General features: G+C 39.3%; 2 protein-coding genes across 2 annotated transcripts in view; one reads left to right on the top strand and one right to left on the bottom strand.

Annotated features, from left to right (window-relative positions):
• The first annotated feature begins 114 nt into the window (after positions 1-114).
• On the top strand, positions 115-5,422 carry LOC139693286 (uncharacterized). The gene is made up of 4 exons (XM_071591399.1): positions 115-120; positions 288-445; positions 771-874; positions 4,692-5,422. Exons 1-4 carry the CDS (start codon positions 115-117, stop codon positions 5,039-5,041), a joined length of 618 nt encoding a protein of 205 aa, XP_071447500.1. The 3' UTR covers positions 5,042-5,422.
• A 7,750-nt stretch (positions 5,423-13,172) lies between these two features.
• Positions 13,173-23,814, bottom strand: part of LOC139693285 (mucin-17) — a 70,739-nt gene continuing 60,097 nt past the window's right edge. The window contains exons 18-21 of the mRNA XM_071591398.1: positions 21,894-22,008; positions 21,288-21,407; positions 19,091-19,808; positions 13,173-16,513 (exon numbers count right to left, since the gene is read on the bottom strand). Of these exons, the coding sequence (XP_071447499.1) occupies positions 15,351-16,513; positions 19,091-19,808; positions 21,288-21,407; positions 21,894-22,008 (2,116 nt within the window). The 3' untranslated portion in view covers positions 13,173-15,350. The remainder of the gene's footprint in view (positions 16,514-19,090; positions 19,809-21,287; positions 21,408-21,893; positions 22,009-23,814) is intronic.

The raw sequence follows: 23,814 nt of genomic DNA, 5'->3' as shown, positions 1-23,814 counted from the left end.
ACCCGCGAAACCGTACGTTGATACCAAACCAAAATCTCTGAAATATTCTTGATAATCGGTCGAACGTAAAGGAATTTATAATGTTTTCGCATTCGAGGACATTGTTCACACTCAATGACGGTACAAAATTAAAATATGTCATCTTAAAGTCAAGTTTTGATAAAGAAATTGTTGCTAGCCTTATTCAGGTGAAATGTTAATTCACTGTGTGATAATTTTTTTTAGATGTATTTAGAGTTACCTTTCAATACCAATTGCATGTCTACCGTTTTGTTATTCATCTTTAGTGGGGAGGTGGATCTGTATCACTCGAAGATGAGCCGGTTGACGGGGCGGTCAATTTGTCATGCAGGCAATTGCACGGTACAAATCATGACGTGTTTAACACTTCTTTTGTACATGCCAGTTGTCTAGTCAATAAACTCTTAGATATCAGTGGCTTTAGGTAAGTTCGAAGTTATTGTCTTCACCTTGAAATTGAATTCGTTACTAAATGTTTTAAGATAGCAGTAGTTATTCGAAAACTATTCTTAGTTATTTCCTACGCACTCCGTTCAACGAAGTTGGAAAACTGTTCATCTTTCCGTCTGCTTCAGTATAAATTTCCTATTTGAACATAATTGTGTTGTAATTTGTTTGAAAAATATAATGTTTTAAAAATAGAATTATTAGAGCTCATGGCTGATTTGCCCAGTAAAGAGTATATCGATATTTAGCTTTTTAAATGAGACGGGTAACTGATAGTTTGTGTCCCCTATCAATTGCTTCAGATTAGGAAGAAGACAATTGGGAGAGAAATCTAAGAGTGTTTCTAAAGAAAGTGCACAGCCTACCTCGGATACTACATCAGTAAAATTACCTTCGTCTGACAATGGTAAGTTACTACTTCAATAAATCAGTCCGAGAGAAATTTTTTTCAATGCTCTCTTTTATCAGGAGAATGCTGTTCTGGTCTGTAGTTTAAACGCGAAACCGTGATTTATAATATCCTTTTAGTATGCATTAAGTTATCTGTATTCATGGTAGCATGCATACAAATCATCCAAATAGTATTGCAAAATGCAAAATACTGCCAACTGCCTTTGTAGGCAACTGCCAACTGCCTTTTCCACTTGTTAAAAATTAATCACGAGCCAATTTAAAAGCACTGCATCATCTTGACCTGAGGGTGTGGTACATCCAAACCTGGCCCAAAGTAAATGTTTAACTGGTGAAAAAGTGCTATTACTATGTAGTGATTATATTATTCCATCTCCAACATATGCCTGAAACTGCAACTTGACCAACTGCCTATATACCCATTCGTCACCGAGCTTTCTCTCACTTTATCAACCCCTCTTTTCTATGAGGGTGGTTGGAAAAGTCTTTGCATAAACAAAGACCACTTATTATTTTGGGATAAACGATTCCTATTTTTCAAAATCCGTCCAAAGGGATAAAAGGAAATCAGAAATGATAGAGAAAAAGAGGGAGATTAAATGCATTTCGATGGATTAAATCCATGTGGAAAAAGGGTGAGACAATGAAGTCTAAATATGAAGTTGTCGACACTAATCATTGAAAATTCTCCAGCGAGTGATGGGGCCTAAACAGGGAGTTTAGCATCTCCATGTTCAACACTCAACCATTCCTCATAGCACCTCTCATCTCTCCCCAATTCACACCTTCATTGGCCACCGAAAACCTTTCAAGAAGCAATATTTCCATTTGTTCTGAATTTGAGGTCATTCTTAATAAGAAATATGAATTCAATTGTTCCAGGCTCAACTTTGGGGAAGTTCATGTTCATTAAATGAAGAACACAATGTATATTTTAACATCCTTTACTTGCGTACAACTAGTTTCCTGATGATGATGCCTAAGCATTGAAACTAGTTGTACACAAATAAAGAACAGTGGAAATATACATTGTGTTCTTCACTTAATGAAGAAGTATCAAGTTACAGCTTACCATCTTTGATGCTGTTCAGTGATCTACTCAAGTTGTTTTTATGTTGGCAACATTGTTCATTTAGAAAAGGTTTGGGCACTTGTTACTCAGTTAAATTTTTTTCACCAGTTTACGCTCTGCTTTTTACGCATATTTTATCTTAATCCATTAGGTAGGTTAATTTTTAAATGTATATTGATATTTTGTAATCACAATGTAAACATACTTAACGAAAAGGCTTATGTTAGCTCATTTCATGGTAAAATTATTTTCATTAAAAAGGCAGTTATTTTGTAATAAAATGTGTTAATTTGAAATGCAACATATGCATCAAAATTATAGTGTAATGAGGTGAAGTTTTAATTTAGCAACCTTATTTATCTATAACCCGGCCGACCCCGGTGGCGGCGGGGTAACGTCATCGTCTGACATTCCAAGGGTCGCGGGTTCGATTCCCGCCTGGGTGAGTTTTCCTCCACCTAGGGCTTGGGTGTTTGTAAATGTGATCATTGTTATCGTTGTTAATAGTTCGATGTAAAGGCCAGAATGCGCTGTTTTCGGACTTATACTGAATAAATAAATAAATAAACATTTTAAAACAATTGCCCTTCGTTAAATTGTTTGAAATAGGTTTTTTGCTCTGCATTTTCACCTCCTCAGTAGCCAAAGTGTAGAGCAATATCATTAGAAAAATTAAAACCAAAGTAGAGCAATGCATCAGAGACCAGTAGCTTGGGTTTAGGAAAAGTAAGAGGACAAGAGAAGAAATACTAGCATTGAAGCAGATATTAGAATGAAGATGAGAGGTAAATAGATGAAAATTATATCATTATAATTAATGCTTGTAAACTTAGAAAAAGCATTCAGTGTAGTAGACTAGAAACTCCTTTTTTCAAATTATGAAAGAAGCACTTCCAGCCGTGGAGATAGAGGATCAGTCCAGCACCCAGAATACTATTCTCTCAATCGCACATTCTCCCAAAATAAAAAGACATTGATTGCGAGTGAGAAATTAAATGGTGTAACTGGGTGGAGAAGGGAGTGATGATGGATGGTTGCATGCCAGATTGCACTGGGGTGAGGGGACCAGAGGAAGAGATTACGCAGGCAGTGGCAGAGTATGTGTGGTGTAGGTTTAGTTGCGGAGTATGTGAGGGACTAGGGCTCAGAGGGACATTGAAAGGAATCAAGCACCCTCTCTGTATTTTGAGGTGGATTTTTTTGGTGTGGCAAATGAATTTTCAAGGTGGTATTGTAGGCCAGAGTTATTAGCTGGAGGGTCCTTGGTTTAAAGTCCAGGTGATGCCTCTAGATACATGTGACCAGGGTTTCCAATTTGTGTGATTTCCTTGACTTCGGAAAACACTGGTAACAGAGAAAAGAAATGGACCCCATCATTAAACTATGAGTGAAAATTTCCCATTCTGTATGACTTAGGGCTAGGCAGGCCTAATTAAATTGAACTTTGAATTTAAAAGTTGTTGGTTTTATTTTGTTTTCTCTGATGAAATTCTGACGTTCATAAGAAAAGCAAACTTGATGGCTTGTGTTCAATTTTTTAAATTTATTCTACAACTCTGCTATTCCTTCTGAAAACGTTTTGTTTGAATTAGATGTAGGAAACATTCCTTTTTATTTCTGGGTTTGAGATCAGGCTTGTATTGTTTGAGATTGGTGAATCATTGGGTTTAATACCTTTGTGACAGTTCATATGAATTTCCCATCGGCACATGTAATCTCCCATTGTTTCTACTTACTTGTGCTATTTTACCCTCTCTCCCTCTGTCTTCATTACTTGGGGGTTAATCATTCACAGCATGTCTCATCGTAATGGAAATTGATCTTTTGAAATATTTTTATTTCTATTGAAAAATCGTACAAATACATACATGTAAATGTAGAACTATGAAGATGCTATGGTATGGTAATTTTGGCTACAATTAAAATTAAATAATTGACTTTTTAATTCCACACACATTATTTAAAAACACAACCCAGGTTTCGACGTTGAACGTCATCATCATGTGGTCCTCATAGAAGTAAACTTGGTATGTATACCTTCTGATCGAGGGAGGGGGTTGGTCAGAGATGTAGGAGGGAGGGCGAAGTGGTAAAAAGGTTAAAATGTAGCTGTGAAGAAAAGAAAATTCCATATTTTGGTGTCCGTCAAAGATGTAATTCTCTTTATTTCCCTGCTGCATTTGAACCTTCTTACCCCTCCACCCTCCCTCTCTGACCAACACCCCTCCCTCGATTAGAAGGTATATATATCAAGTTTACTTCTATGAGGATCACCTGATGACATTCAATCTTGAAATCTGAGTTGTATTTTTAAATGAAGTGTGAAATTAAAAAGTCAATAATTTCATTTCAATATGTTATGGAAACTCCATAAAGTTACGCCGGAAACAAGAAATTTGGCAACAATTTTTGCTGAAAGTGAATTATATATGTAATGATAATATGAAATCAAAGCAATAAAAAAATGATTAAAATCTTAAGTTTAAATTTTGCATATTAAATATTTTGTGTTGATCTTTAATCCCTCTGGGAATGATATGCGAATAAAAGAATGTAATTTGATTGCTTTCCTATGTTGGCACTTGTCTGTGATGATTTGACGTCCTTCTAATCCCATAACCACTGCCAACTGTGCTATGGTCCTCATTGTACTGCAATGTATGTATTATTTAATAGCACACAAAGAGCACGTAACCTCATAGGTACTCATACGATATGTCTGCCATTTTATACTTTTAAGAATCAACCCCAGATGTGGTGTTGGCATGGCTTAAAAACACCCCATCTATAGGAGTGTCAAATGGAAAAGGAGAAAAGGAGGAAAATGAAATATCAATGGCCAGTGCGTCCACTATTGTCACCCCCATCTATGAGGCAGAAGGAAAGGCAAGCCTAGATTCAGTTATTTGGCCAGATGACTCTGCTTCAGCGGTGAAGCCCAATTTCACTGGGGCATCACCTGAAGGTTTGCCAGCGTTGGGAAGAGACCAGGATGAAAGAACTTCACTGGAGAGGAGGACAGTGCAGCGTCGCATTCAAAAGTGGTTGGATAGAAGCTCTTCTGAGAACTCTGATGATGAAAGCGAGTGATATACACTTGTGTTTTTACTTTGAAAGTGTCTGGTGTTTTGAGAAAGAGAGGTGTAGACCAGAGCTGCCACGTGATGCTTTTAGAGTAGAGCTTTTAGGCTGTAGCACTAAAGGGTCAACATCTAGAAGATGCAAAGGCACAATCTATTGCTGCCCAAAGACAGGCTAATGGTTCGATTAGAGTCATTTATATTTAAATACTGAAAAAATCCAGCATATTGTATGCAGTCTTAAATAAAAAAATAACTGAAATTGTATCTTCTAAAATACTAGGAATTAATATTGGTGCAAAACTGAACTGGGAGACCGACATCAGTCAGATCTGAAATAAATTCAGTAAAGCTGTTTATATGTTAACAAAGCTCAACTTTTTCATTTAAAATTATTATCATTTAACTCTTCACCATGCCTTCTTTCAATGTCATTTGAATAATTGCATTGAGTTACGGGATCATTTCCCACATGTGAAGCTAATCTTGCTACTGCAAAGGAGAGCTATTTGCTCTCTTGCTAATATACCACTATCTAATTCTTACTAGCCTTTTTTTATAAGGTTTGGAATCATGACTGTATTTAGTATATATATCTTTAAGACTCTGATTCATGTGAAAGATTATCTAGAAACTTGCCAGTTAAGATCTCACATCATAACTACACCATAAGGGGTAAAGCGAATCTAAATACTACTTATTGTACATTGTCCTCAACTTACAACTCATTTCATAATGTGACAACTTGACTGTATAACTGGCTGCCTACTCAGTTGAAATCAGACTGTATCCTGAATTTCAAGAATAGCGTATATACCTGATTACTTGCTGACCCACTTTACTCAATTGATGAATTCTTTTGTGACAATCTCCATCACATTTAAGAATTTATGTTTATATAGTAAGTAATATTAATTTTTGGGTCGCGGTAGTCCAGGGGGTAGTAAAGGGAGCGTTGGACTACTGACCGGAGGGTCCAGGTTTGATTCCAGGAAAAGTCTCTGGGCACCTGCAGCTCCACCCAAGCTATGTGATTTTTTGGGTACCAGATCTTCCTGGGAAACCATAACCGGCACAGGGAAAGGAACTGGCCCTGATGTTTGAATTTCACATGCCATCAGGCTTAGTACTGGGTGAACTCTACCATCAACTACCAAACCAACCTTAGGGTTGATTACTGTGTTTATGGTTTTTTTAAAATATTAATATAGACAAAATTTAATATGGTCGTACCATTTATCAAAATGATTCAAGTATTATTATTACTGGGCAAGGTGACTTAACTCTGATGATTTAAAGGCTTCTGTCAATTTGTATAGGTGGTTTAATCAGGACAGAAATTCCCATTTTAAATTAGGTACACGATGCAACAATTTCAGAGTGTAAAAATCATTCGCCTTGACTGGGATTCGAACCCAGATCCCTCAATATCCGGTCGAGTGCTTTAGCCACTTAAGCTACCGAGGCGTCCTCTTAAACTCTGAAATTTTGGGGCTTTTAAAGGAACAAGGTGTTGTGACGAAATACCGTACATACAATGTCACAGGCATTTGTAGTCGTGCGCGATACGCCACAGTCCACGAGGTTAAAGCCAACTTTAAAAACTTATGGTGTTTATACTTTGACAAATTCCAAAGAAACTGCGGGAGATGCCGCAACAGTAACTTTTAACGGAGTCATCCACTAATGTGCATTTCAATGCAACAATTTCAGAGTGTAAAAATCATTCGCATTGATACTGTTGCGGCATCTCCCACAGTTTCTTTGGAATTTGTCAAAGTATTAACACCATAAGTGTTTAAAGTTGGCTTTAACCTTGTGGACTGTGGCACGTTTTTCTTCAAAGTTGTTCATGTAAAGGTCAGCAAGGAGTGTTGATAAAGGAGACCCCATTGCTAAGCCTTCCACTTGTCAGTAGTATTCATTGTTGAACTGGAAATAGTTTTGTTCCACACAATCTCAGTAGTGACATAAATTCATTGAGGAAGGGCGGTTCGGCCCCAGTACTCTTTCCACCACTACCAATGCTTCAAAAACCAGGATACTTGTGAAAAGGTTTGTAACATCAAATGACACTAGGATATGTTTGGGGGGCAGGGAACCTTTCCCTCATGGAAAGACCTAACTACCCTGCCCCCTCCACTGTGAGCCCCACTAATAGCCTTTCCTGACCCTTTAACATCCCTCTCTTCCTTTCCATCAAGGCCGATCACAACCCCTCCTCTTTCCCCTCTCTCTCAACCACCCCTTCCCCCACAAGAATGGTATATAAATGGACTTCAACTCGAGTAATGTGTACCTGATGATAATTCCTAAGCATTGAAACTAGTATTACCAAAATAAAGAATAGTGGAAAACATTTTTTTCTTCATTCTATGAACATACACAAAGTTGAGCCACAAACCATCGAATCCATAACTTCAGTTTCAAGGACAGCAAAGGTAGTACTTTGGATCATCAAGATAATGGGAGAGAAAAGGGTAAATGATTACCTGAGAGAAGATTATGTAATGAAAAACTAATAGAGAAGTGTTGGTCATGGCTGGGGGAAGAGAGGAAGTTGCTGGGATATGTACCGGTTGGGGGCGTTTGGTGTTACATCAGGACAGACGTATGCTAGTCTAAATTAATCAGTCCTTGTGTCTATCAAAAAACTATCCCCTCCACTAGAGCGCAGTTAATAACATTTCCATTGTTTCTATTCTATTTTTTTGACATATTGGCACTTGAAATTCTCATACAAATTAATCTATAGACACTGTGATCCTTAGGGAAATAATACGTATGAAGATAGTCATTGACATCACAATTGAGCTTCGCAGCAAGGGAATCTTTCAGGATGCCTTTTTAAAGTGTGACCACCTATGGAATACTTATTACAGAAAATGACTAAGAGTAGAGATCATTTGTGCTGTTAGGTAGGTACATATTTAAATTGGTGGGTCCTTCAGCTCTGATGGTCATTTGCACCAATTCTAGCCAACAAAAAACTCAGTGCATATATATGTATCCTCAATGGATAAATCAGAAATATCCTTAAAATCATACTCTTGAAATTAATACATTCTAGTACTATAACTGATTAAATGCACGCTGTCAGCTCCAGTGGTGTAACGTCCTTGCCTGCCAACTCAAGATGTCATGGGTTTGATTCCAGCATAGGTGTACTTCCTCCACCTAAGACTTGGTTGTTTGTAATTGTGTTTATTATTATTCATATCGTTGTTTAAAGGCCAAAAAGTGCTGTTGTCATATTAATGATAAATAAATAAATAAAACATTAAATTGTTGTTTTTCTCAGGACTATCTCCTAGACTATGAATTTATTTTTCCTAAATATTCAGATTTTCATACACAGCTAAATAATTTTCATAGTCCATCAGGAGATGCTTCCCACTCAATGGAGAGTCAAAATAGGGCTGTCATTCAGTTAGCAGAAGAGATGCGAGAGGGTCCATGGACATATCCAAATATGTGATTGCGACCTTTACTGCTGCACAGGCTGGCCACTCCTCATGAAAGTTAGCCACATTGATGCCATGTGATTCAATATGAAAAGTTCAATTTTTCGTAATAGTACCCATAGTCCCCTCAACTACTCAAGGTTTAAGCTACTCAATATAGTCTTCTTGTTTCCGGCTATTCCAACAAGACCGGGAATGTTATTTCCACTCCTTTCTCACCAAGGGACAAGATGGTGGAGTGAATATCCTGTACAAAAGGGTGTGTGAAAAATATGCCAGATATGCTTTACAGCGTAAGGAGTCAAACTAGAAAGTGAGTGTTGCAGAGTTAAATGTTTCTAAATGCTACCTCAATGGCCAACAATTCTGCTGCAAACATGGCACACAGTGGGCCCAGCTTAGCTTTCAAGATTCAATGATAAGACTACATGATATGGTGGCAGGGTAATGCCCTCCTACCTGCTGCTAATCCTGAGGATTGAGGGTTCAAATCCCATGTGTGTGGGTTTGCAATTGTCTTTCTTGTTATTCCATGTTTAAAAAAATTATCAAAGTCTACATTATTGGATTTGAATAAATGTAAATTAAAAAAAATACATTATCATTTCATAACATTCATCAAATACCCTACAGGTATTTAATGTATTTTGAAGATACTCTTGAAATGGTTGGACAAACAGAGAATGACACAATATTATGCGGCCGTCAACTTTCTGATTATGCAAAGTTATCAGAAAAACTGATGACACTGCCTTCCAAGAGTATCATACAAGGCTATGAATGACTGGACCTTAATTTGCTCAATGGATTAATTTCACATAAATCCCATCCTATACAAGCACATTAATGGATCCTGGAAATGTGTGCATCTAAAACAAGGGATACAGTCACATCAATCGGGAATATAAAATTAATCAATAAGATAAAGCATACTATGGCATGGGGAAAGTAACTGAAGGGCTCATACTGATTAAAATAATTGGAAAAAACTTCAAAATTACCTAATTAGAAAAAAAATTTCACAAGAACTAAAGGTTGATTTTGATACCATTCCAGTTTGAGGTGACCAATCAACAGGAGAAAAACTGCTATTAAAAAATCTCTTTTATGGCTTGTAGGTAATCTCAAACATGATCCAACTAACAGGATGGAAGATGCCGTAAATTAAAACTTTTCTTAGCATGATAACTCATTATTCTCTGGCAAATCTTAAGTGTTGATAATTACCATCCCAAACAATATGTTATCTCTCCAATCTAACTAAACCTTAACATTATAAAAGAATGATGAGAGTTGCTTGTACATAAAGAAAATTCCCTCTAGGCCTTGACCGTAAACCTGGAAGGATTCTTCAAAATCCTTTCTTATTTTGGGTTAATTGAAGTTTATAAATTAATGAGACTGTCATTTTTCCCAAAGGCATTAGGAATTACAGAAATGTGCTCCCTGAAGATGAAGGTACTTTTCCTGAGAGGAACTAGTGGAAATGTATCCAAACCAGTGAAGGAGAAGTTTATTCTAAGGTATAAGTCATTCATGACATACTTCACCAATAATAACATAATGCGCTTTTGTCTGTCATTACATAATTTCAAGCATCCTGTTCACCTCTTCTTTTAAGTTTAATGCAACTTTTCATTCTTGGTCATTATCATTTTCCCACTTGTGGGTCATCATATTCTTTCAAATTGAGCCATTATTGATTCCTAGCAGGTCCAAGTGAAATTGAACACACTTAAAACATTAACATATGAATATTCTTTCCAATGTTACAAGTTGGTCTAAAGGTCTGAATATGAATAACACTGACTGTACTTACCATAATTTTTATTACAATGCCAATAAATTATAAGTCTAATAGGGAGAAATATATTTCATATGGTACAAATTGCATTAATTTTAAAACCATAAAAATTTTGGAGATCGTTTATGGTTCATTATGTTCATTCAAGTTTATCTGTTTCAGACATTTTCTTTGAGTGATTGTGGCAAGATAATATATCCTTGAGGTTTACAAGTGATTTTTCCTTAATTGGACAAATTCAGAGTCCCTCTTCTTCTAAGCGCCACACCCTACCAAGCATTATGCGTCTTTTAACATAGTTTGTTTTTTTCAGTAACACATCTGCAAATGCCGGCTGGACTGGCACTCATAGTTTCTGTCTGGCATTCTACCCGGTAGTCTCGAATTGCAGCGAGAACAATTTATTATGTAAATAAAATATAATCCACACTTTAAGATGCAGTACCTATCATGACATAATATTATTAGTTCAATATAAACAATTATTTTGAGGTTTAATGATAATACAGATTATTGTACCAACAGTGAAGAATAGTATACCTGTCATTTTCAAAAAAAAGCAAGTGGGAAACAATTATTTCACACCAGAAATGTCAAAAAGATAAGTAATTTCACAGAAAAATCAATATGGCACCTCAATGATTTAAGTTATTTCAGTTACTTCAGCACTAGTACTTACTTCAAAATTTCATCACAAATAGCAGACGACTCTAGGCATGAGAATGCACCTTGTGTAAAATGTGGACTGAATCTACCAGTCAATCCCAAGCACCACGAAATTAGAATGGAAGAATATGTTAAGAGTACTGAACATGGACTTGGTTCTCAAATTTCAAGGCAGGACGGACACCCAAGGATAATTGTGAGAAAATTGAATGCAAAAATCTAACAAAGAACCTTGATGAGCCATGTAACATAATTACAGGCATGCGTGACATGATTTCAAATGGCAGATGGGTAAATGGGAGTTTGAACAACATCCCATTCACTCGGGGTGTGGTGACAGAATTCAGAGACTTACATTTAGCAAATTACAGCAGTCTTTGCCACGAGGATAGGCTGAAAACTAATGCACACATGCTTGTAGACCACAAACAAAATGACCTTCAGAAGCACTCCTGGTGGCATGTGGCAGTAACATTCCCCCTTCAACACGCGTGTGCAGGTTTGGAGTCGTTACATTCATCCAGTGATTTTATTTTGAGAAGTGGAAGTATGGAGACTGGTTCTATTGCTATGTCAACCTGAGTTAAACAGCATACTGTGATCGAATTTTTAATTGCTGAAAAAGTAACTCCTACTGAGATTCATCGTCGTTTAAAGGCCGTTTATGGTGACAATGCTGTTGATAGGTCTACTTTAAATCGATGGGTACTAAAATTTCGTGGTTGCCATCCTGGAAAAGCCATAATTGTTGATGAAACACGCAGTGGACGTCCAATCACTAGATTTGATTCAAAATGACTGGGGAATCACTCAAAAGTGTAATGCAAACCATATTGGAATATCCAAAGAATGTGTCGGCTTCATTGTTGAACAATTGGGATACCCTAAAATCTGTGCACAATGGATACCAAGCCGTCTCACAGATGAGAACAAACAGCGTTGATTGGAATGCTGCGAGCAAAACCCTCATTACCCCGATCTTGCACCTTGCGATATTTATTTTATTTTCTTAACTCAAGAGACACCTCAAGGGTAATAATTACACCTCGGATGATGAGGTGATGGCAAAAATTCGATAACAGCACGCTGTTTAACTTGTATTGACATAGTACTAGAACACATCTCCGTACTTCCGCTTCTCATAATACACTGGATGAATGTAACGACCTCAAACCTGCACATGTGCGTTGAAGTGGGACTGTTGCTTCCACATGCCACCAGGAATGCTTCTGATGGTCATTTTGTTTATGGTCTAAAAGCATGTGTGCATTAGTTTTCAGCCTACCCTCGTATAATTGAAACAAAAGAGTCAATTTTGTTGGTATGCATGCAAAATGTGAATGAAATGTTGGTGTTCCTAACATAATAAAATCCAAAGCCTTTGTTTCCCTAAAAATATTTGCATTTTATGGTAGCAACCAACTATAATTTTGTGTAAATATGTGAAATACATTTAGGAGGTCTGGAAAGAAGGACAATAGTTCACAATTTGTACCATCTCACTGAGTCAATCCAATGTGAATTCTTCACAACTATAGGGCCAACTCCACTTAGGTGGAAAAACAATTGCTTATTTGCATAAAAATCTAAGAAGCCATTTAACTTATTGATTACAGCTATGAACATGCCACTATTAAAAAAGTTCATGTTGAACACGTGAAGCACTTTGTTGCTGGAAATCAACACTTCGAATGAAAACGAGAGTTGTTTTAATACTTCAACGATAATGTGTGGAGAAAAAAACTGGATTTATTCCACCTTTGTTATGATGGGTCAGCTTATATTTCATTACAAGTTGTAACAATACAAATCTGTTAGAAAGAGTAGTTAAACATTCATAGCACACTTATTTTTTGATGCTCAAAGCATTTTGTCATTACGGTACTGTTTTCGATTGCTCAATCCTCATAGTGATATACAGAATTAACTATGTTGCACTCTTGCCCAGAAAGCATTGCCAGAGAATCTAAAAAAGATTCAAATGAACATTTCATCAAATGAAACTACAATTACACTGCACATAGTCATCTGCTTTCGGGCTGCTATTAAATAGTAGAATAAAAAAATAATAAAAATACAGATCTGATCCATTTTTCCTCTCTTTACAACGAAGCATTATGCACCCAGGATATCTATTTATAAATGAAATATGTATGTATTGAAAACGAGGTCAAAACTCTAAATACAATTAAATGATTGCAAATACAATTGTTGGTGACTTATACATATTAATTTTACACACACTATAGACGACACTATTTACAGACAGCTCGACAAGAGATTTTGCCTCATTACCGAAGAACTTTTTAACCTCCACATAACAAAATACCAGGGAGTGAAGCCGTTGGCAGCTTCTGAGCTGAATGGATTTGTACATTATAAGTGTTCTTTGACAAAATAATGATGCAAGATCTCTGGATGGCCAAGGACCAACTGTTCCTCATTTTCGTTCAATTTTGGTGATTTTTGGGAACAATTTGCCTCATCATTTGGAAGATATAAAAACTCTTTATAGAGGGAAAAGGGATAAGATATAAGGTGAGCAAGAACTTTTTTTTCTTTTGATTCACGATTGCTCAAAATATGTGCAGGGAGATAAAATGCTCTTCAGGATGGGGTCACAGGAGGTAAAGACTGAAACTTGATTCAATTGCCATTACCCAATTAGTTTTTTTGTTTAAATGGATATTAATATTGTACTGTACAATCACATCGAAGTTGATTAAAATTTCCGCTCAGTTTAAAAATGAGATAAGACTCTCAATCTCACGCATGCTTGGGGAAAGGGGAGATTTGAGGGGGGGGGGGAAGGGGGGCAATAAAACTCTCTGGAGGCCATCTGGGGGGGAAAGAAGCACTAATTAGCACAGAGTGTAATTTCATATTCTCTACCAACACCATTTTTTTCAACCAGAATAGGCAGATAACTTAAAAAGGAAAGAATTGAAAACGCACACTTTTTAAGTTACAAATACAATATTCGCCACGCACAAGACTGAAAATCTTTTAGCACCCTTGGTGCACATATTAAGCCATCAGCGTTCTCTATAAACAGCTTCAATGTTGCAGCATTGCACTCTCTTTTGACTTGAATAATCATCACTCACACAAGAATTCATTCTCCACAAAAAATTCATACTTCAAATACTACATGCTAATATAATTACTTTCATTTGTGCTAATGTCAGTATTTCATATATACTCTCTCTCTCTATGTTGTGGTCCATCCTTTGCTTTTTCACCATTTTTTGGATTGGGGGAACATTTTTCACACTTCACTTCACTCCTTGTTTTTTTTCTTTTTTTTTAAACGCACCTTCGTCCTTTTTCTTAATCATAATATTTTTAGCATTAAGAATCTCTTTTCTCTCAGCTCTCCAAACAAATTTTGCTTTACACTGTCAAGTAGTATTTACAGCTTATTTACAAAACTGACATATAAAACTTCTCCCTTTTATAAACATTAATTTTACACAAGTGACATTTGACAAAATTTCTTTTCATTGATAAAATAATAAAATTACTATGACGATATATTTAAAAAATAACAAAATGAAAATATTTTGTGAGTAGATGAATATATATATGTTTGACATATTTGCACAGGAGAATTATTCGCCAGCTCACGTTAACAAGACTGCGAAGGAGCTGCCTCATTTTTTTAATACCGATTTCACAGTTGCTTTTTTGGCAACAAAAAAACTATCCTCAGAACTTAAAAACTACCACATTAAAAATTATCTATGTATGGAAACTTTGTTCCAATTCTGTAGGGTAAAAGGTATTTTCACAACCGCCTACTACCTAGCATATCTTCACCACGAGAAAACGGCTACTGACATCCTACGAAATCACCCTTTAAAATTCACCAATGCCACCACACCATAGGGTTCGTTAAAACTTGACCAGAATCCTGAAAGACCCCATCACTCGCTACCCTCTTTTCTTTTCATTAATTCCAAATGCACTCAAAACTATAAGAGGTTTGATTGAGTATGTTATAGTGTGAATGAAGTAAGTGTACAATGAAGTCAGTGAATGATATATTTTTATCATTTGAGTATCCCATGGGATATAAGTATCTGGACTCGGAGAAAGGAAACTTGAACGCACTTCTCAGTCCCCACATTGTCTGGGCATGGGCAAGAGAAGGAGTCAGGGGCTCGAATCACATTCACGGATGGACACACATATGGCCGTGTCTCACTCCCCAGTGCCTGCACATCATTGGAATCGGACGACAACTATCTCCCAGGGTCTCCTCCATGCACACATGAGAGGAGAGCAATCCATCCAAATCAAGACAGCGGTCCATGCCAATCAGCACTGGCACTTCACTGCATCTCCAAAACCTAATGAGTTGCGAAAGCCTAGACATCGGCACGCTACGAGTCCAGGTCATCCTCCCTCTGGCTCGAGAAGTAAGACACGAGGCCTCCAAACTCACCCTCCTCCTCGTAGGATGGTGCCTTGCCCGCCTCGTATTGGTGATGAGGTGAGGGCACCTCTGAGGAGGGTGGGGGGCCCCTGTGCACCACGTCGGATCCATTGGGGGGTGGCGGTGGGGGGTAAGCACCCTCCACCGAGTTGTACTGATACGGAGGCTCCTCCATCATGGGCTGGGGCGGATATGCATGATTTCCGGGGGGCGGGACGAACGACGGGTAGCCACCTCCGCCTGGGGAGGCTGTTGGAGGCATGGCCTGCGGGGGTGGTTGCGGGGGCCCGTGGTGCGGGGACCCATAAGGGGGGAACCCCCGGGACGAGGGGGGCGCCATGTGCGTGGGTGGTGAGGGTGTCTGGGCGAAGGGAGGCGGCGGGGGCCGGACGGTCGGGGCGGAGGCATACGGGGGCGGCACCGCAGGCTGCGGCCTCGCCTTGCCCGCCCCCGCCTGCGGGGGCGGCGGTCCGGACGCCTCCATCGGCCTGTACATGCCCCCGGACAGAGGGCCCCCCACCATGGGACCCCTCTGTGGGGCCGGGGCCCTGCTCGCGCCCCCACCGCGGCCGCCAAACTGCGGTCCCGCTGACGAAATGGGGGGCCTCTGCTGCGGGGGCGAGGCGAGGTTGGGGCCCCCGAATGCCGGGGGCGGTACGCGGCCGCCACGAATGACGGCCCCCGCGGGAATCTGGTACGGGGGTGGGCCCCTGACCACGCCCCCTCCCGACTCGGCGACGGAGGGCGCGCCGCCCCCTTGCTGCTGGGGGAAGAACTTGAGGGCAGCGGCGGCCGCGGCTGAGAAGGGCGATGCAGGGGCCGGAGCCCCGGCGCCCGACTGCTGCTGCGGGGGCGGCGGGGGCTGCTGAGGCGATTGCTGCAGGAGGCGAGTGATCACGCCCCCCGAGCTCGTGGGCATCTGCCCAAAGCTGCCGCCGCCGTACCCTCCTCCACCACCCGAGGGCCGCACGGAGATGTTGGGCGGCCCGCCGGCCGAGGAATGCATCCCGACATGACGTGGTGGCGGCGGGGCGTTGACCAGGGTGACCCTGAGGCCGGCTCTATCGGCTGCAGGGCCCAGCGATACCACTCCCCCACTGCCCAGCTTCCCTGAGGGTCGACAAAGGATGGTCAGAGGAAATGGGAAATCGTATAAGGATTGCCCGCTTGCATCCGATTTCATCTAAGATGTTGCACGGGTACTTCAAAGCAGAGAATGGTTATATACATAAAGATATTCAGCACACTTAATGTCAAGAGGTTGTCACCATTACCTAATAAAAATACTCAGAACTCCTTCCAAGACACTAGTACAAAGGTTAACATCCTAGAAAATGACAGTTGTAGTGGCAATACCTGGTTCAGTAAATGAATTGTTGTGTGATACACAAAGATATTATCAATGCAATATGAGTATGTGCTACGGACTGATGCCATCTTAAAGTACATACACATAACATTTCATATAGTACTCACTTTCCTTGGCCTGGACACCAATCCCTGCAAAATTATTCAAAATACATCTGCAGTGAAATTCAAAGCCATGATCTGAGTACCATCGTGGATGACTAAAACTACGAGGGCGAATCGAGTGAAATCCTTGAAAATGCACTAAAATTTCAAAATGTTGCCCCACTGTCCCATTAGTTGGCAAAAGTGATAGCCATGTTTCGATGAGTGTCCCGCAGTTAGCTGTATGATGCCAGAAAGCAACAATAGGGTAAATATGGCAGTGCATTTGCAACGTGCACCACGGAGGAACAGCATTATCTCATTTGTTTTTTGACAAATTGTAGAGCAGAAACGTTGAAATTCATCAATGAATGAGGTTAATGATTCATCTCTGTCACTCCAACAGGTTTACATGTGAACTAGGCAGTTCCTGAGCAGCATCAATTCTCTATCAGACTCCTGTTGACCAGGGCAAACACACCAAGTATTGACACCAGTGGCCTAAATTTTCTAGAATTATTGTGAACTTAAAGTTCTGGAATGTTTCTATTGCATGGCAAGAACATATGAAAATAATATAGGCTAGCATCTTTTGTGTTCAAGACATTATGAGGTTGAAAATACCTAAGTTTAAATTTTTTTCATTTGATTCTCCCCAGTAATCAAAATTTATCAATGGGAATTTATGTGAAAGTAACATGCAACGTCTCACAGGTTAGCGTCATAGGACCACTACTATTTCTCATACACATTAATGATATCACCAGTAATATAACAGCAGCATGATACTCTTTGCCGAAAACACTTATCTACAGGGAAATAGCCTATGATGCATATTGTGAATCATTAAAACAGACTTAACATTCAAAATTGTTGTGAAGAATGGGGGCTGGAATTAAATACGAAAAAATGTACCGTACCGTGTACCGAGGGTGCACCGGCTTACCAATGCAACTTGGAAGGGCTAGTTCATCAGCTATCCAAGCTGTACATCTTATTTGGTGATTTCAACATCCATGATTTCCAATGGGGATGCTCTGGAGCCAAAGGCAACAGGGGAGAATGGATTTTTATCTACTTTTATCAATTTAGGTTTTAAACTTCAGTTTTACTGAAGACAGGGAAAAAACCTTATTCAATTCTCTCTCTAGTGGCTACTCCACCACTGACCTTACAAATTGCTTCAGCCGTGTAGCTAAATTTGTTAGTATGTCAGTGCGCAGTGCTTTATGTGCAAGTGTTGACTTCCCCGTTTTACTAGCGAAGGGCTAGAAGCTTCAACATTTAATCCATGCTGAAAATTGGAAGGTTTTCAGAGGCAATTGGCAATATTTTAAAAAACTATATTAAATTTGCGATAACTTAAGAGAATAAGAAGGCACTTGTGTAGTCATAGTGACAGCAGTTCCTCAGAAGCATTCTGAGGACATCAATATCATCCCCTGGACCAGAGTCCCACAGTATTTACAGACTGCTTGCGATTAGATATATTTTTAAAAATGATTAACAGCCATCATTGGGCATCTCTGCAAGACATACATTGTTAGAATGGTAAGAACAAAATTAAATCTTTGGTCAGTTTCTCTTGATAACATTCTCAGTTGGAAGAAGGAAATGCTGAGTTTTTTGACCTGGCTGAAAATTCCAAGAAAATACCATATAGAATGTTTTCATGTTCTTTTGAAACTTCTTAAAGCGATAGAAAACAACAAAAAATTAAATAAAATGCTTAAGCCATTTAACAGCTGTGGTGTTACTTGAGGTGATTAAAAAAAAACAGCACTCGACAGAAAAGCCTGATATTTTGAATAGTTTAGATTAACGTGTGTGCATGTGCCAAGATTGGTACATGAGCCAAGTTGGCACACGCTTGTGTACAGAAACTTGTTGGATGACAGTCTTTTTAACTGAGTTAAGTAACCCTTTATTTAAGTAATTTACTAGCAAAAATAATTTGATTGAACCAATGCAAAACATATAATCCAATTAAAACCTAAAATCTCATGGCAATTAATGATAGCAGGGAAAATAACAAAAATTGGTTCATTTAGTGTCGCCAGATTGTAGATAAATACATAGCTCAGGGATGCGAATTTGATGTTCTAACACCACATTGATCCGTGTGGAGACCCAGTTAAGCCATTAACAAATTATATAAATCGAGAGAATAGTGTGATTTCAGTACATGTAAATTTGAGGTTTCACCACTATCTTGAATAATATGAGGTGACCAACCTTTGAGGACAACCCGTGACCTTCCTCCATCATCCATCTGCTCGTCACTGTCCTCCTCGGTCTCGACCTCTTCCTCATCCTCCTCGCTGTCCTCCAAGCCTCTGCTGCCCCCTGGGGGAGGCACCGCCTGCACCGTGATGCTGGGAATGGGCGGGGATGCCTTGAAACCTCCACCACGCATCTTCTTCATCTTGGGAGGGGGGAGCTTCCGTCCAATGGTCACCGGCGTGTGCTGTGCCCCTTTCCTCCCTCCCCTCTCCCCCTTGGTGGGTGTCCGTCTCATTGGGGGCGAAGTGGGGATGATGCTAACCGAGGGCTGTACCACGCTCGCCGAAGGGGGCGATGCTATGACAGGAACGGCACGAGGGCTGGCCGCGACCGCTGCTGCGGCTGCAGCCACCTCTTCAGGAGTGACCCGCCTAGGAGGTGGAGGGGTCACCATGGTTTCCGCGGGTTGCGGGGGGGGCTTTGTGGGCGTGATTGTCGTTGCCTTGGGGAGGGTCCTTGGGGCCGTGGGGGGAGGTGTTTGTCGCCTCGGAGGAGTCAACTGTGGTTGTGCCGATGCTGTGGGTGATGTCATTGATGGGGGCGTCTTGGGGGGGGGAACCTTCTGGATGACCTTGGGCATGACGGCCACTGCCTCCTTATCCTCCTCCTCATCATCTTCGGCCAGAAATTCATCCTCGCTGTCGTCCTTCTGGTTGAACCCAAGGGCCTCCTGAGTGAGGAATTAAAACAACTCATTGCTTCGGGAATTCCCACCATCATCACTCACTTTTATTTCAATTTTCATTCAAAGTGAACAATACACATTACTATATCATCATTCTTGACACTGAGGTGTGGAATCAAAATTTTAAAAATGAAGGCTTGCTGAACTCGGTAGTTTTATTGAAAGCCAAGAACGAGTATCGGGTAAGAGAGGTGCAATTCTTAGAGAAAGAATTTTATTTCACCATTGCGATACCTCCAGCAGCTCTTTAAATAAGTTTGGTGGCATGAGATGCAAATAAAAGACAACCAAATTGTACACTAATGATATACCATTAGTTGAAAATGTGATAACCCATCGTTTATAATCCAGCAATTAGTAAATGCTCTCTTAAAATTGACGCATCAGTTATCCCAACTGATAACTGGCCAACCAAGTTGTGCAACTATGTCTGTATAGTGCCCCTTAAAATTAAAATGTCAGAATAATTAATTGAAAATTTCAAATAATTTTCACAATTTCCTGGCTAAAAATAAATTTAGTTGCTTTGTTATGCAACACTCACTATTTCTACATAAATTAATTGAACATGACCAATGATTAGAAGGGGCATAAAAACAGACTAATACATTGATTAAAAAATAACTAAATAAACTGCAGTTTTGCAAACCTTTATCTAGACAGAAATAGAATTACCCAGTAAAATTTAATAATTTAGTTTTTGAAAACAACATGTGTTTCAGAGTCAAAATATTATTGCTCAGTATGCTCTACTGTCCTTTATATAGCCTATGAATAGATAAAAATTAGCGGGGGGTGGAAAGAATTGAGTGCGGCTGAGGGTGAAGAGAGGGGGGTCATATTGGTTAGGAGAGAACATTTATTAGGTAGATGTTCATTGGGGTTGATAACAGGAATTTATGAAGTAAACGTACAGTGGCTACATTCTAGGCTAATTATGGCAGTCACCGGTGTACATAGTCAGTGGGCATGGGTAAACTGGAAGATGGATAGGGGAGGGGACACAGGCATTATAAGTAAAGGGTGAATGTCAGGGGACTATGCACTCATTTACGTTGGAGAGAGGGGAGCCTTTGCTGTAAAGCACAATCTCCACATCTTCCAGGATGTCTCCAGTTTCATGGTGAATTTTTGGATCTGCAGTATTGTTGGTGTGAAATTGAGATTTTTGCAAAATGGGAAGAGGGTTGAATGTGGGTGAAGGCAGGTTGGTGCTTCTTAACCTTAATACAGACATTAAATTCGGCCCTGCTGCAACACACCCTATTGAAATCTTTACAGTGAGTTTTTTTAAACTCATGAGCAGGATAGGTGGGCCTTTAATAATCGTGGCTTTCTTTAGGATAAATGAAAGACAAGAGAATCTATAAAATTTGAAATTATGCATTGAACTTGCTTCTTTATGATATTTTGATCTTGAAGAAAAAATTTGAAAGGCAAAATTTCACAGACTGGCACACATACCTCTTCACTGTCAGAGCCAATAATTTCCTGGTAATTGATTTTCCTCCCCCTTGTCCTTCGCACCGGCTCATCAGGTGATGGCGGAGGTGGCTCTTCTTCAATGACTTTGCGCTTTGCCTGCTAGCAAGCAAGAAACATTAATTGGCAACCGAGGCAAGTGATGCCCACATTGTGAGCCTCAAACAGAATTCATTTTAACTGCTTTAGGAGCATGTATCATCTCTACTGAAGGAATGGAAATAAACTTATTGATATCTATCTCCTACATGAGGAAATGATTGAAATTTCAATTCTAATTGCAATGAATAGTGTTTGCCTGCAATATTTACAATCAATGTGATGTGTCCCATACATGACCCAAAAATGTCTTTCAGGAGCCAATAAACATTACATTATTAATTATTATTATTTCTATGTTCTCAAATAAATTAAATGAATTACACTTAACTTAATACCAACAATTGTTTCCAAAGTTCCAAAGTTGTTATTTTCCCAAAAACACTGAAAATTTTTAATTTTCCAACCAATTGTAACAGGCATGATCAGAAACGAAACTTAAATTTTTGTTATGAAATGAAAAATGCACGATTGACTTTAATAACTAACCTTTGGCTTCTTTTGCTTGGGTTTATAAGACTCTAAATCTGAGTCTAATTCATGTTTCCTTCTCTTCTTTGCTTTCGGCTTTGGAGTCGAAATAGGTTTCCGGTTAATAGTAGTACTGAAAATAAACAGAATAAGATACTTGATAAGTTATTTGCAACCTGATTTATACGGCAAATAAATATTCCCTCCAAATGACAATCTTACAAATTGGAAGAGAAAAGCAAAAGTACACTGAGATCCAGATACAATGAGACCACACAATACCCAAAAAAATCAATTACTATTTAGGTTCTCACTCAAACTGATGATAACTTTAAAATCAATTATTTCCAATGCCGATGACTTTCAGGATTGTATAGTCCCATTAATATAGATATTTTTAACAATAGCCGCAAGGATTACTGGGAAACTATTAATACTGATTCGCCGTGCACTGTTTTGACTTTGAATGATTTTCACAGCATACTACCTTGAACAAAAAGTTCCCGGAATAACCACCGTGTGGCGCTCCCATCGTTCCGATTTGAGTTCTGTTTTTTTTGTTAAATTGGTACATCTGTTGTTGATATTCCCTTTAAATCTTAGTGTCATAACTTGACATTTGCAAAAGTTACGTAGCCAAGAGTACATCTATCTCTGTGTGTGTTGGCGATTTTTTACAATTGCAGAAATGGATTTAAATTTGCAACAACGAACTTGTATTAAATTTTGCGTAAAAAACGGATTTAGTGGCGCACGGACGTTGGAAATGTTGGAAAAGTGTTTCGGCAACGATTCTCTAAAAAAAACGGTCGTTTACCAGTGGCACGAGCGGTTCAGAAGTGGTCGTGAGTCAATCGAAGATGATGAACGCAGTGGCAGACCATCGACATCGAAAGTCGGTGAAAAAATTGATAAAGTAAAAGAAATGTTGTTCAATAACCGCAAATTAACCATCAGAGAAATAGCGGAGGACTTGAACATTGCCTATGGATCCGCCCAAGACATTGTGCTTAATGATTTGGGTTTCCGTCGTGTAGCAGCAAAGTTGGTTCCAAAAGACCTCAATTTCATGCAAAAAAGAGACCGTGTTGACGTCGCAAAAGACATGATTTGCGAGGCTGAATCCGATCCCACAATCATCAAAAGGATCATTACTGGAGACGAGACGTGGGTTTATGAGTACGACACGCAATCCAGACATCAGGCAAGTGAATGGCGTTCACCAAATGAGCCGAGACCAAAAAAACCACGTCGTTTTCAGTCAAAAAAGAAGGCAATGCTGACGGTTTTCATGGATTACAACGGTGTAGTGCATCATGAATTTTTGCCAGAAGGCCAGACAGTAAACAAAGAGTATTATTTGGGCGTTATGAGACGTTTGCGTGAAGCAATTCGCCGAAAGAGACCAGAAATGTGGGCAGAAAACTCGTGGATTTTGCACCATGATAACGCACCGTCGCACAGTGCTATCATTATTCGTAATTTTTTGACGAAAAATGCAACAAATACCATCCAACAGCCACCGAATTCACCTGATTTGGCTCCCTGTGACTTCTTTCTGTTCAATCGAGTTAAAAAACCATTACGGGGAACGCGTTTTAGCAGCCGAGAGGAAGTAATGGAAAAATCGCAGGAAGCACTGATGGACATACCGAAAACCGACCGTAACTTTTGCAAATGTCAAGTTATGACACTAAGATTTAAAGGGAATATCAACAACAGATGTACCAATTTAACAAAAAAAACAGAACTCAAATCGGAACGATGGGAGCGCCACACGGTGGTTATTCCGGGAACTTTTTGTTCAAGGTAGTATACTGCCTGTAACTTTAATAATATGTATTGCAAACTTTTAGATGCCAATTTCAGGGAATCCATTTGTTTGTTGACACAAACATGGCATAAAATTGGCTAAAGGTTACACATCAAGTTTTGGAAT

Source organism: Hetaerina americana, unplaced genomic scaffold (genome assembly GCF_022747635.1).
Source record: "Hetaerina americana unplaced genomic scaffold, ioHetAmer1.1.p SCAF_46, whole genome shotgun sequence".
NCBI lineage: Eukaryota > Metazoa > Arthropoda > Insecta > Odonata > Calopterygidae > Hetaerina > Hetaerina americana.
Note: the sequence above shows the minus strand (reverse complement) of the source record. Positions and strands in the feature narration are given on the sequence as shown.